This window comes from Sarcophilus harrisii, chromosome 1 (genome assembly GCF_902635505.1).
Source record: "Sarcophilus harrisii chromosome 1, mSarHar1.11, whole genome shotgun sequence".
NCBI lineage: Eukaryota > Metazoa > Chordata > Mammalia > Dasyuromorphia > Dasyuridae > Sarcophilus > Sarcophilus harrisii.
Genome location: NC_045426.1, coordinates 447304259 through 447318292, shown reverse-complemented (window position 1 = coordinate 447318292; position 14034 = coordinate 447304259). Strand labels below are relative to the sequence as shown.

Here is a 14034-nt window from a genome sequence, read left to right as displayed (position 1 = left end):
CCTTTGAGAGTGGAGCCTACAGCCTATCATATAACCACCTAAAACCTAGTTAGAATACTTCTTTGCATGTAGTAGATATGTTCAGTGAATTACTTAATGAAATGAGGTAGATGTTCAGCCTGATTCTTGCCTGCTTGGGGGGAAGGGAAAGGGGGAAAGTAAGACAGTGAGAAACCATGCCTCATCTCCTCCAAACAATCTACATTCCTGCATTGCATTGTGAGGTGTGTACTAGGCCAGTACAACCCAGAAAAGTGGTGTGGCTCATTGCAGGTTAATGATTTATAGAACCATAGGACTAGAGCTGGAAGGAACCTCAAAGGTCTAGTTCAACTCCTCATTTTCAGAGGAAAGTGTCATCAATTATATTACTTTTTTAGTTCAACGGGAATAGGATGGAAAGCTATTTTAAATATGACCACTTAGAGTATAACAAACTGGCTATTGCTATGAATTATGTTATATTTAAATAGCTCCTGAGAGATAGGTCTTGAAAGTATTTTGTCCTTTTTTTAGGTTAAGGAAACTGAGACTCAAAAAATAATTTGCCCATGATATCACAGTAAAATGTTAGCGGAAGAACTGTTTCATTCTGAATGCCTGCCTGTATCTCATAACTCCCTTCTAGCATCCTTTCCCCCTCACCATGCTGACTCTAGTATAGTCTAAGCAATAGGTGACTTTTAAGATTCCTTCCAGCTCTTAATCTATTCCGATTGAAAAGAGAATTTCCCACCCTCCGTATTTCTCAGGCAGATACCTACTGGGAATATTTGAAGAAAGAAAATCTTTAGGAGAATGATGCTACACCTATAAAAGCAAACCAGGTAGTCCTATGTAGGCAGGATTTTTTTTTTTTAATCCTTACCACCTCTCCTATGGTTCCTCCCTCCACTGTTCTCCGGCCCCAAGCCCTCCAAACCATGACCCCAGAAAGTTCTACTGGACTACTGCCCCACCAGGTGGTCACTAACTTCTCCCCAAATGGTTGCATGGAATTTCTCCAAGAAGCACTGCCCGAGCTCTCATCTGAACCTGAGTCACATCCGAGAATTCTTTTGGCCTCTAAGGAGAAGGGCCCCAGCGCTGGCAGCTCTGCAGAACTTAGGGCAGAGCTGCGAGATGGCTAGCCTTGAAAGGGTCAAATGGGGACACACCATGCCCACCTTGGGGAGAGCGGGAAGACTAACACTCCCGGGGTGCGGGCTGCCCTGTTCAGTCGCATCACACTCCTGTCCATATTTCGCCCACCTCCCTACCTGGGCACGCCCTGGAGTAGTCGAAGCAGCAGTCCCCAGTGAGCCGACACGCTTGGTCACAATAGCACGTCCCATAAACCCTGTCCAGCCTCCAGCCCCGGCCGAAGCAGGTGGGGTCCCGCCCAGGGCAGCACCGCCCCACTTCTGAACAGCCCGCTTGGGCCCCGGCCCAAAGGCGCGCTAACCCCCAAAGTGCCATCCAAAGGGCACTCGGAAGGGTCTGCATCGCGAAGGCTTCTCCCCGCCAGAAGGAAACAGCCATGGTAACGGTGCCAAAAGAGACAGCGACGGTGACTTGACTTGGTCCCCTGGGAGAGTGAGCGGGCTCCTCTGCGATGAGGGTGGAGGAGGCGGCCCCCAAACCGCCAGAGAGGCAAGGCGCGCCCCTCCTGCCAGCCCCCGCCCTTCTCGGACGCAGTCCCTCCCCATCTGCCGCTGCCCTTGGCTTTCTGGAGACCTCACAGCCTGAGCCTCTTGCATTTAGACAACAGACGGGAGGGGGGGGGGGGGGGACTCCGCCGGAGCGCTTCCCGGGTTAGGAAGAGGGACGCCAATTTCGCCCTTTTCCCAGGGTCTCGCCCCTATGGGGCAACAACCGGCCTTTCATCTCCCTCTCTTCCTTACTTTACTCCCCTTAGCAAGGAAGGGGCCAGAAAGCCGCTTTCCTCGGTGTTCTCCTTCCGCCCTTCTCTATTCTCAATTTGGGCTGCCCCTCAGGGTAGGGAGTGCACTAACCCGAAGATAAGAAAATCCCAGCTCGGGGAGGAGAATGGATCTGAGAAAGGATCGGAGAAAGAGCCGGGAGAGCACTTCCCTAGTGGAGTCCAGGCCAGTAGTGGCGGTCCACAAGCACCTGTAGACTCTGGCGTCTTTAGCAAGGATCTATTCAAAGTTGTTAAAACCAGCTCTGAATGTCCAGGATTAATGGGGACCCGGATGCGGGGAAGTATCAGGAATTACCGCTACCAGTTATGAAAACCGGAGGTTCCCAGCCCGCCCCCATTCACGAATTCCCTATAGCTGGGAGCTAAATTCACGAATCCTCTGGAGCACAAGATCTGCTCAGACAGTCACTTTAGGAAGGTTGTACCGAGGGTTGGAAGCCAGAGCAAGGTGTGTGAGCTAGGGGTGTGGATAGGTGGAATGGGGTGTGGAACTTCCTTCAGACATTGGAGCAAAATTTGATAGCAGAAACCGGAATGAATGACTGTGATTCAATGAGTGGGTGAATAAAAGAGAAAAAAGTAAGTTCCTCTTTGTATCTGAAGTTGATTTCCAAGTAGATTTTCCATATCTAATGAAACTTTTAAAAATAATTTGAATAGATTTAGTGTTTTTAGATGAACTTTCTCTCCCACAACAATTCAAATATACATGCATAGAACGTATTTCCCAGCTCCTTCTCATGCTGACCAAAAAAGATACTAGACCCGAAATTGTGCAAGATTCCATTCGGTTTAACTTCTTTCAATAAACTGACTATATGGGTTCTTGTGTACAACTGAATCCACAAAGTTTCTGGTTGTAGAGATGCTACTACCCAATTAATTTCTTCAAGAGAAGCCTTTTTTTTTTTTTTTTTTTTTTTTTTTTTTTTTTTTTGCAGTAGCGCTTTCTTATTTCTAAAGGAAAGCATCAATAAAATGCACCAAAATAAAATGTAATGAATTCTTCACATTGTAAATTAAGTGACTTCTCTCTCCTCCATTCCAATCCAATCAAATAAGTACTTATTATTAAGTACCTATTATATGTCAAGCTCTGTCTTGGTACAGGGGATACAAAAATGAAATGAAATATATCATTTCTCCTTTAAGAAGGTATATGGGAAAATATGGAAATATATGATGACATGAATAATTCTTTCCAAACAAATAAGATAATTGAAGTGGTACAGTGGGTGTCCATATTAGCTGGGCATTGAGGAATGTCAGCAGGTGAAGGTGAGTAGAGTGCGTCATGGAAATATTCTTCTACTGATAAATTGTATTATACCCTAAGAATATAGCAGTTAGACTATCAGATCTAAAATTAGGCACATAACTTGATATATGATATTCATATCTTATAAGAACATAGATATTATAGAAAGATAAGGTTTTTACAAAACCTTCAAAGCATGCTTTCATTTATTGAAATCAGAACTGTCCCAGAAAATTTCAGACACATGATTTCTTCATCCATAAATCTCTAGTTTGCAGATTGATTCTGTACCTTTCATCCAAGCAGAATTCCCTTTGAAATCAATGGACTGAAAAATCTGCATGGTACTGGCCTCAAAGTCAGAAGATAGATTCAAATTTTGCCTCAGGGATTTACTATTGGAGTAGCAAAAGATTATATACTCTGAGAAAATCATATAATATCTCTGTGTCTTCGTTTCTTCATCTGTTGTAAAAATGGGGTGGAGGAAGCTCATTTTACTTGATGGCCTCTAAACTCTCTTATAGCCCTGAATCCTGTGATTCAGGGGGATTTATTTCTTTGGGTGACTGAACAATGAAGTTTCCAGGATAAATTACTTTAATCCAGCTCCAAATCTGTTTCTGTCCTTGACACCCCCACCCCTCAAATAACTCTTTCTTGTCCACCCTTGTAGTCTCTTTCTCCAACTGAAGAATTCCTCCTCTGCAATCTCCTTTGAGGAAGTATCCACTTTAGCCATGCTCACTTGTAATCCATTTCAGCTCTGACTATATTTCTCCACTTTGTTCCAATCCCTTTTCTGCTTGCTTTTATATATTGTCTTCCCACATAAGAATGTCAGCTTCTTGAGATCAGGAAGTATCTTTTTGTTTATATTTGTATTTTCAGGGATAGCACAGTCTGGCATATAATAAGCACTTATTAAATGCTTTATTTCTATCTACTCTAATAATTTTATCTTTTTTAAAACTTTAGGTAAATTTCTCCCATGGTGTATATGATTCATATGAAAACTTCAAAAAAAATAATTATTGTTTCTCATTTACATAATATACTCCCAAATAAGAACTTTAATAACACCATATGATGCTGAATTCATGAGCCATTTTTTATGTTAGAGACTGTATGATGACAAAGACAAATGCACTTTTTCCTCCACACGTTCCAAAAGGTTCCTTGCACTGCAGTACACCTTGGAATCTGGAAAAATTCCAAAGGAAGACGCAACACTAGTGAATTTATTTCATGAAAACTGTGTCAAAGAAGTGATAAAGTCAAGTGGGAAAAGATGAGCTAAAGGTTTTAGTAGATTTACTTCAATAGACTGAAATATGCATACCATTTCACCACCACATAAACTAAGAGAAAAACACCTCCCCTCAACACACACACACACACACACACACAGAGACAAAGAGAGACAGAGACAGAGAGAGAGAGAGACAGAGACAGACAGACAAAGAGAGACAGAGACAGAGAGACACAGACAGAGATAGAGAGAGACAGAGAGAGAGAGAGAGAGAGAGAGAGAGAGAGAGAGAGAGAGAGAGAGAGAGAACTACTCTGGCCAAATTTTCTATATTTATCCTCAGAAGGTAAATTATTTAGATGGTCCTATCCAAAATTGACCCAGAAACAAATGAAAGAAAAACCATTCTCTTTCTTTACATCTGAAATGTGGATGTTCTCAAACATTTTAAATTTTTAGACAAAAATAAATGAACACTATTTTAAAGAGATAAAATAAAAGAAAGTTTGGTAAGAAACAGTGGAACTCATGTTAAACTCATGTTAAAGCTTGTACTCTTATAGCAAACATCAAGATAAACCACTCCTAGTAGCCACTAGCAAAAAAAAGCAGTTTCTATAGGAACAGGCAAAGTCAGCAGGACAACTGACATTTCAAATCATAGAGTTCACATCCTTGCTGGAAACAGTATAGGCAGTTTAATATAACAATTAGACACTTTGTATTTTATGTTTTGAAGCAAATTGAAGACAAGAAAATTGAAGAAGAGAAAATTGAGTAAGGGAGTGTGACTTGCTCCATAAAAGAAACTCCTTGTAAAGATTTGTTTCTTTAAAGAACAAGACCATGGAGAGAGGAGCCACTAATGATGTGACTCCAAATACCATAATCTTGATCCAATAATTTGTTGCATTTGAATACTACTTTATGGTTGTCCAGGTAAATTTTCATAATTAGCCCATTTGATAACTCAGAATTGAAGTTAGCTAATGGAAGTGTGGAGCTGGATTCGAGCATTAGCTTTGATATTTGTTCACTGTATGAACTTGGGCAAGTGATTTTCCCTACCTGGGCTTCAATTTCTTTATCTGTAAAATAATTAGACTAGATCAGAGGTGCCAAATTCATTATGTCTCTTGCCGCAAAACTTCCAATGCTGCCAAACCAGATTAAAATGTAATTGAAAAAAAAATTAACAAAATAAATAAAAGCACAATTGTGGTGTTCTCAGTCAATATGCAGCATAAGGAATATATTTCTATTTGATTTAGACACCACTGCATCAGATCTTTAAGAACTCTTTCAGCTTTAAAGCTATATATTAAATTTTGTATTACATTGAAAACAGAGATAAACCATGCCTAACAGCAAAAGAAATATATGCAGTTGTAACAGGATAATAGGGCTGAGCTTGTATATTGACTCAATTCTGGTGGACCACAGGGTTTGTAATCTTGCTAAAGGACATATGCCACCAGCAGCAATTTGTTGGTCCTCATGCTCCCATAATTTGTGGCTGAGTTGAAGACTGGGATCAGTTAAGAAAAGCTACCTGTGAACATTAGGTCTTTAGATGGGATTTAGGGATCAAGGAGGGATGACTTTAGATCTCCTTTGAGGAACTCTCATTATTGGAACACATTGAAGCAGAGCTTTCCCTTGAAATTCCAGTAAGAAAGGAAGGGGGTTTGTTTGTTTGTTGTTGTTGTTGTTGTTTTGAGGGTTTTTGTTTTTGCTGAGGAGGCAATTGGGATTAAGTGACCTGCCTAGGGTCACATAGCTAGGAAATGTTAAGTGTCTGAGATTGGATTTGAACTCGGGTCCTCCTGACTTCAGGGCTGGTACTCTGTAATGTTCAGGCTAGTTTACTGGAGGTCCTCCAGAAGGATCTTGGTCTCAGCAGGATAGTTACCAGGAGGATGGACAGGAATAGAATCTAAAGTCTTTAATTGTCTCCTTCACAGTCTGTTCACTCTGACTGACTGACCTGTTCCCAGTTCTCTCAGCCCTTAAATACCCTATTACAATTAAATCATTACAGCATACTGAATATATGCAACTTAGAATGATTATATCATTATATCAAATTAGAGTGATTATATCATTATATCATACTAGATATATGTAAACTAGAGAACCATTATCTCATCAATTTCACTGAGTTAACACCTTGTTGTAAGTATCCTTGTTTCAAGTATACTTCTCCAGAGTTCTGGCCCTCTACAGTACTCTATCCACTGCTCTACCTAGAGGGTTCTTTCTGATCTAGAAGCAACAGCTGCTAGACATGTGAAAGTGAAAACATGTGCTTCCCTATACAAGCCTCAAACTGGATGTCAAGGCCTTGATTTCCTCTTTCACCTTGTGTTTCTTCCACTAAGCAAAGTGACCAAACAGAGATCTTGAGAGATGGAAGTCTCGGATTCTGGCAGCTACTTTGTGAATTTAGCAGTTGAGGTTTCCTTGAGCTGAATATTGGTTGCTGAGCAGGGGCTGATTTCCAAAACAATTTCTTGGAAGAGATAACTACCTTAAAGACTAAGAAAACCAAAGCTATGCCTTGGTTTGTCAGATTTCAGACTTGTAAACCTCCAAAAAAGACATCAGAAATGAAAGTGAAATGTCTATTCCGCACTTCCTACAAAGTTATCTTTACCTCTCAAAAGAGTATAACAGGAGTTATGGGTTACTGTTCCATGTTTTCTTTATTAATGTGTGCTTTATTTTAAGCATTCCATCTGTAATAGAGAAATAAATAGCTGTCCTATACCTGACTACTACTTTGTACAATGAGTACCATTCTAGAAGGTCTCCCTTAGACTTTAGACATCAGCCACATCTTTGCTTAATATTTTCCTGGAACTCTAGAGGGGAGATTATGAGTTATAGAGTATGGGGGAAAGCCTGACTCTCTTTCTTTGGGGTTAGTCTTTTCTACAAGACTAAACTTGGTGTTCTTAATCTCAGACCAAAGCTCTCTGTAGGACCTATCTCTCTCCAGCCTCTGATTATAACAATACACACACACACACACACACACACACACACACACACACACAAGGGTGTTGAAGCAGGTGACTTCTGATCTGATCTTAAAAGGAAATTATGGATTCTAAAAGGGAAAGTTGAAGAAGGGAAGCATTCTATTTTGCAGATTAAACAAAACAAACAAAGCACAAGACACAAAGGAGTTAAGAAACATGCTCAAAGTTATGGCACTAGCTAATGACAAAGCTGGGGCTAAAACCCAGACTTCTTAGTCTATTCTTTTCTATGCTTTCCATAGCACATGGCCTTATTGTAAGACAAATGAAATTAAATAGAATAGAAGCTCCTTAAGAACAAGGACTGTTTGATTTTGACTTTGTATTCCCACTGCCTGAAAGACCATTTGGCATATGATGGGTACCTTAAGTATAAATAATTTTTATGTTAAACTTAATCAAATATTAAGTATAATGAATATTATATATACATAGGCCTACCTAAAGGGGACTGTAATGAAATTATGTCTTTGCATATCTTACTTTTAAATAATAAATTCAACATGTAATTTTCAGAATTATCCTGTGTGCTTTTTCTAGACTTCCTTATATTCTTTTCTTTGTGTTAAAAAATACTTTAAACACCCTTTTTCTTTTTTCTCCCTTTTTTGGGGATAGGATGTTACCCTATTCCTAGCTCCTCCCCTTATCTCCTAAAATTGAAAGGAAAAAACTATCTTATAATAAATATGTGCATAACCTATATCAGATTGGGGAGGTTGGAGGTGGGGAGGAAGGAGAGGAGAATTTGGAACTCTTGCATTGATGAATGTTGAAAACCATCTTTATGTGTAAAAAAAATAAAATATTATTGAATTTAGAGGAAAAATGTATAGAAAATAAGCATAGTCAAACAAAACAAATTAGGATATGTCTCTGTATTGAAAATAATAGTAGGTTCTTTACTAAACGTTTATTGAATTAAATTGTAGTGTAGATTTTTACTTAATACTACTTTTTTACCAGCACAGGTAGAATATTTTTGAAACTCTTTCCAAAAAAGGCAGTATTCCACCCACCTACCAGCCATGAACTCATAGCTCCCTGGTGAGTTTGAGTCTAGCATGAGTCCAAAACACGCTGGTCTTGTTTTCTATGCTACAATGCCTTATCTTATTCTTAACCTTATTCCTATGCTACAGTGCCTCTCAAAAGGCAGCTGGAATCTTGCCCCCTTCCTGGGAACAGAACAGTGGGCGTCTGCTACTAGAGCAGCTGTATGTAGCAGTAAGGATGGTAGCAACAGATTGCTATTTCATACCTGAAAAAGAGAGAGAGGTAATATATTGTGAATAGATTTTTTTAAATATAGACATATTTAGATACTTTGGTGGAATACACATCCTTGACAAATGAAATAAATTTAAACTGATTGTGGAGGAGGACTATATCTTACAACTTTTGAGGTCAACATTAATGCAAATCAATATTCTCCTCTATGAAACTGTCATAGGATGCAGGACTAAGTTGAATCATGCATCAGATTCATTTGGATAATTCTTATAATTTTATATGAGATTGATGTCATTCAAAAGTGGAATGACATCATTTTCCTCAGTAACCCTGAAGAAAAGAATAGGTTTTTCCATCTAATAGACTATGATTCAAATTTCCTTGGAAGTTGTCCATCCTTGATAATCTGTGTAGATTCTGTGATTCAAAGGATTCTTCAATTTTCACCTTGCCCAAAATGGTAGAGCATCACCATAAAACTGGGAAATGACAGCTTTTATTTTCAGTTTCATTGGAATCAAGAATATGTGAAGAGGATTTATCCTTGGTGAGAAAGGACTACCTCTTCATCAGATCCTGGAATAAGTGGGGAAAGGATGAGCGGTGCTATCAGGAAATTGTGAGATAAAGAAGAGAGAAAATGCTTATAGCAATTTACCTCTATTTTATCAATAAAGTGTGAAGGGGAGGGGTCTTTAGCTTTGAAGAAACCTCTAAATTTCCAATGTAATATCCCCATTAATTGTCATCCAGTCTCTGCCTAAAAATTTTTAATGGGGAGGAGAGAGGAAAAATTACTATACCTAGTAGACCATTTGGAATTCAGTCTAAAGCAAGGAGTAAGCATATAGAAGAGGACTTGGGAAGAATAAAAGCTTCAGACTTTCAAAAGCATTGGCAGTGACTTTTTCAACTCTAAGGATCTTCAAACAATCATGGGATTTTATAGAAGGTATAATCAGCAGTCATCAAGACTATCCTATAGCTGAAATGGTATCTCCATTTTAACATTTCCATTAAGTCTCTGTTTGAAATTTCCAGTGAGGAATTAACCTACCACTTCTCTGGCAGCCAAATGACCAAAAATAAATAATCATCATCAAGGCTCACAGTCTGTTGTTCTAATTCCCTTCTGGCTTCTGCATCCTGCTCCTTTGTTTAAGGGTAAGAGTGGAAGGAAAGTGGACAGTAAATTATAGATGCACTCAAAAAAAAGTCTTTTTAGTAGATGAATAGAACCAAGCAGCTCCCGATACTATTCCAGCTTTGCATTTTTGTCCCTGGGACCTAAGGAGGAGAAGAGTAAACATGTGATTTCATTTGTTTAGGAAATTTCCAAATGAGAAGTCTCCACAAGTCAGGGCTTTCTCTGCAACGTACAGTTTTTGAAAGTTGACTGGGGTCATTAACGTTAAACAGTTTGCCTAGGGTTATAAAGACAAAATATTCCACAGGTAGGACGTGAACCCATATTTTCTTGGTCTGAAGTCATCTCTAAAGATAATGGTTTTTTTAATTTTTGATATTATTTTATTTTACAAATACATGTATAGATAGTTTTCAACTTTCATTTCTTTAAGACTTTGGATTCCAAATTTTTCTCCCTTTTTTCCCCCTCCCCTTTCCCTAAAACAAGTAATCTGATATAGTTTAAATATGTACAATTCTTTTAAACATATGTCCATATTTGACATGTTGTGCAAGAAAAATCCCAGATCAAAAGGGAAAAAAACATGAGAAAGAAAAACAACAACAACAAAAGTAAAAATACTCTTCTTTGATTCATATTCAGTTTCCATAGTTCTCTCTCTGGCTGTGCATGGCACTTTCCATCACAAGTCTATTGGAAGTACCTTGAATCATCGCCTTGTTGAGAAGAGCCAAGCCCATCACAGTTGATGGTCATATAATTTTGAAGGTTGAAAGGCATTATTAATATTAAACAGATTTCCCATGGTTACAAAGCCAGTATGTATCACAAGCAGGACTTGAACTCATGTTTTCTTGACTCTAAAGTTATCTCTTTAGGCAATATCTGTGTGTAATGTTTTTTATTCTGATTTCTTCACTCAGAATCAGTTCATACAAGTCTTTCCAGGCTTTTCTGAAATTAGCCTTCTCATAATTTCAAATAGAACAATAATATTCCATTACATTCTTATACCATGACTTATTCAGCCATTCCCCAACTGATGGGTATTCACTCAATTTCTAATTCCTTGCCACTGATGTCAAAAAAAATTTTTTTGTAAATATATGGGTCCTTTTCCTTTTTTATGATTTCTTTGGGATACAGACTCAGTAGCAACACTGCTGGATCAAAGGATATGTACAATTTTATAGTCCTTTAAGCATAGTTCCAAATTGCCGTCCAGAATGTGTGAATTACTTCATTGTTCCATCAACAATGCAGATAAAGTGTTTTTATTGCCTTTTCTCTGTGTAACCTATAAATCTGGAAAATGCAGGAGAAAAACGGGTGCAGTAGGAAATTTCTTCAAACAAGAGTTACATTGGTACTTATTCTGACTCTTTTTTTAACCAGCACAGACTGCATATAATTCACTCTGAAGTGAATTCTGTTCCACTAGTGAGCCACTTACTGCTTTTTAAAATATAATCTCATGTAAAAATGTAAATATATGATTTGATGCTTGCCAAGTTTAGTGAATCCCAAGTTTTCTTGAAGAAAACAGTCATACGATATAGAGATGAGGTCTTCTGATGGTCCACAGTCCTTTGAATACTCTCATTTTTTTATTCTGAACCACATTTTCCAGTTTTCATCATCCTTCTCTGTATTCATTTTCAGATTAAAATTACTGAGTAACAAGGACTTAATTTGAAAGATCTTATTAAATTCTTCATATAATTTCTCTACTTTATCCTCAGCAATGAATGTTGGCAGAAAAACTGCAATTGTTTTCATGGTGGTCTGCATGTTTATACTCACTGTGAGCACTGCCCTGTGAGATAACCAATGTAATGTAATGTGTATAATCAGGAAGAATCTATAGTCTCCCACACTGGCTCTGGTTAAAGTCCTCCCCATGAAGCATGCCTAGAGCTTGGCCCCTTCTGATAACATACATCTTGGTCTGCACATGTGGTTCACATGTGCTGACTTGGTGCTGAAATACTTGGTACATTAGGATGACCTGGCAAAGCCATAGTTTCTAGGTGGCTACTTAAGAACAGAATTACCATCAATTAAGAAAAAGTCATTCACTTAGTAAAACATGAAGGAGCAGCCTCATCTTCTAGAATTTACTCTTGTAATTGCCTGAGCCGATGGGGAAGCAGATTCCCTTGATTACACCCATTACTTCAACTTCTCTTGAAATTCTATTTCTTGGTGCCTTTGAATGCTTCCAAAGCCACACAAGTTTTTATCCTATTTAACACTTTTTTATCTTTTTATTTCATTTATAGGGAAAATGTGAATTAAAATTTTGTTGATCATTGGATAAAGAATTATAGGAAGGCTAACAATTAAATTGCTATTCACTGATGATATAAGAGCTTCGTTCTATTAGTGACTTTTGCCCCTACCTCCACCACTGTTTCTGTAGAAGTAGAAGGGTACTCTATCCCCTTTTATTTCACATGTCACCTTTACTAAAGAATGTTGATCACCCAATGGTCAGATTTCTGACCATGAACCTCTGTTCTGTCTCTCAGAGAGCAAACATAGCTTATTATCAGGTCTGTTAAAAAATGTCTTTCCAACTTGTTAGAATCAATTGCTGGCTTCAAGAATCCAAGAATACATGTCACCATGAGCCATCAGAGCAAGACTTTGCTGGAGAATGTTTTCCAGCTCTTAAAATTCTTTTGGTCTGCTTAGGATGCAGTAAATTATAGCAACACACAAGATGGATATGATTTTACATTTTTCCCCTTTTATCTTTATAGATATTTGCAAGTAACTTTATAATGTGACAGAGACAGCTTTACCTGGCCAGGATTTGTGGAGAGACTGAAGATTTCTTCAGAGAGAAATGGATTAGGGTGAAATTTAGAGATAAAGATAAAAGTTGAAATCTAAACACACAGTTTACCTTACATGGATGCATAAAGAGTCATACCAGAACACTGAATAAATCTTGGTCACAAAATGGAATTTAGCCAGCAAGGTACAATAATAAAATATATGTCTAACTTCCTCATAAAATATCTACAATGGGTAAGGTTATGGAAGTGCCAAGACTGGTCTTTCAGTGATGATAAAAATCTGGCCCCACTGATCCTGACTGCAGTGGAATTAGAAGCTGTATTTTTTTTTAATGACATCTGGATGACATTTTTTAAAGTTATATAATTTGCATTTTTAGGGCAAAATGATGCTCTCTGATCTACAATATAGATCTTTATAGTACACTGTACTCTGGGTTCTCTTCCTACGTGTGAAATTCCCAATGTGACCCAGGAAATTTCTCTGGGGGAGCATAAAAAGCCCTGTAAAGAACTACATTGCAGTCATGGAGGAAATGGGGCTCTAAGGGGCAGGAATGTTCACATTCTATTCAGTTCTAAGAAAGAAGTGGGAAGTGCATCTGTGGCTTTGCATGGGAGTTCTAGGTGGGTGTGAATGCAGTTTTGTAGCAAAGCTCCACAGTTATGTATCTAAGATGACTTTGGCCTCAATAATGGGAATGTACAAGGATGCAAACACTTTCTTCCACTCCATGTGGAGCAGGACTTCTATTTGCTTGTATTATCAGTGCCAGCTTTGTGATCAGCCACAAGTAAGCAAGTACTTTTTTGTATTAATATCAACTTAATTCTGAGGTATAGGCCACAGTTAAGCTATTAAAAAAAAAAAAGGAGCCAGATACCAGATGTCAGTTTTTCCATTCACAGAATTCTTTAAATTCTTGCATGTTTCTAATCCTGATTTTCTATTGAATTTATTACTGTATTGTAACTAGTTCCTCTTTGAAGTTATTAGATTTCTTATCTTGATTTTAATTTATGTTGAAATTTTAATATTTCAAGTTCAAAGATAATTAATACTCTAAGTTTCAGAACAGGTACTGACCTTTTGATGGAGATTTCTTCTTCTAGGACTTCTTTATCCCCAGCTTCTTAAAACTGTGGTTTGGGATCCCATATATGATCATGTAACTGAATGTGGGGGTCATGAAATTATAATGTATTATCAGCAATGGTTGATTTATATACATATATACCTATATACCAGGAGTCATGTAAAAAATTCTCAAACAAAAAGGAGACCTGAGTGGAAAAAGTTTAGGAAGTTCTGCTCTATACTAACACGATCACAAGTGTGGTTAAAAAAATTCAACCACCTTCTGATGCT

At 38.0% G+C, this 14034-nt stretch overlaps 1 protein-coding gene across 1 annotated transcript in view; it reads right to left on the bottom strand.

Moving 5' to 3' along the window:
• Positions 1-1640, bottom strand: part of SBSPON (somatomedin B and thrombospondin type 1 domain containing) — a 46764-nt gene extending 45124 nt beyond the window's left edge. Inside the window, exon 1 of the mRNA XM_003759704.4 lies at positions 1260-1640. Coding sequence (XP_003759752.3) covers positions 1260-1521 — 262 coding nt within the window. The 5' untranslated portion in view covers positions 1522-1640. The remainder of the gene's footprint in view (positions 1-1259) is intronic.
• Between the last annotated feature and the right edge of the window lie 12394 nt (positions 1641-14034).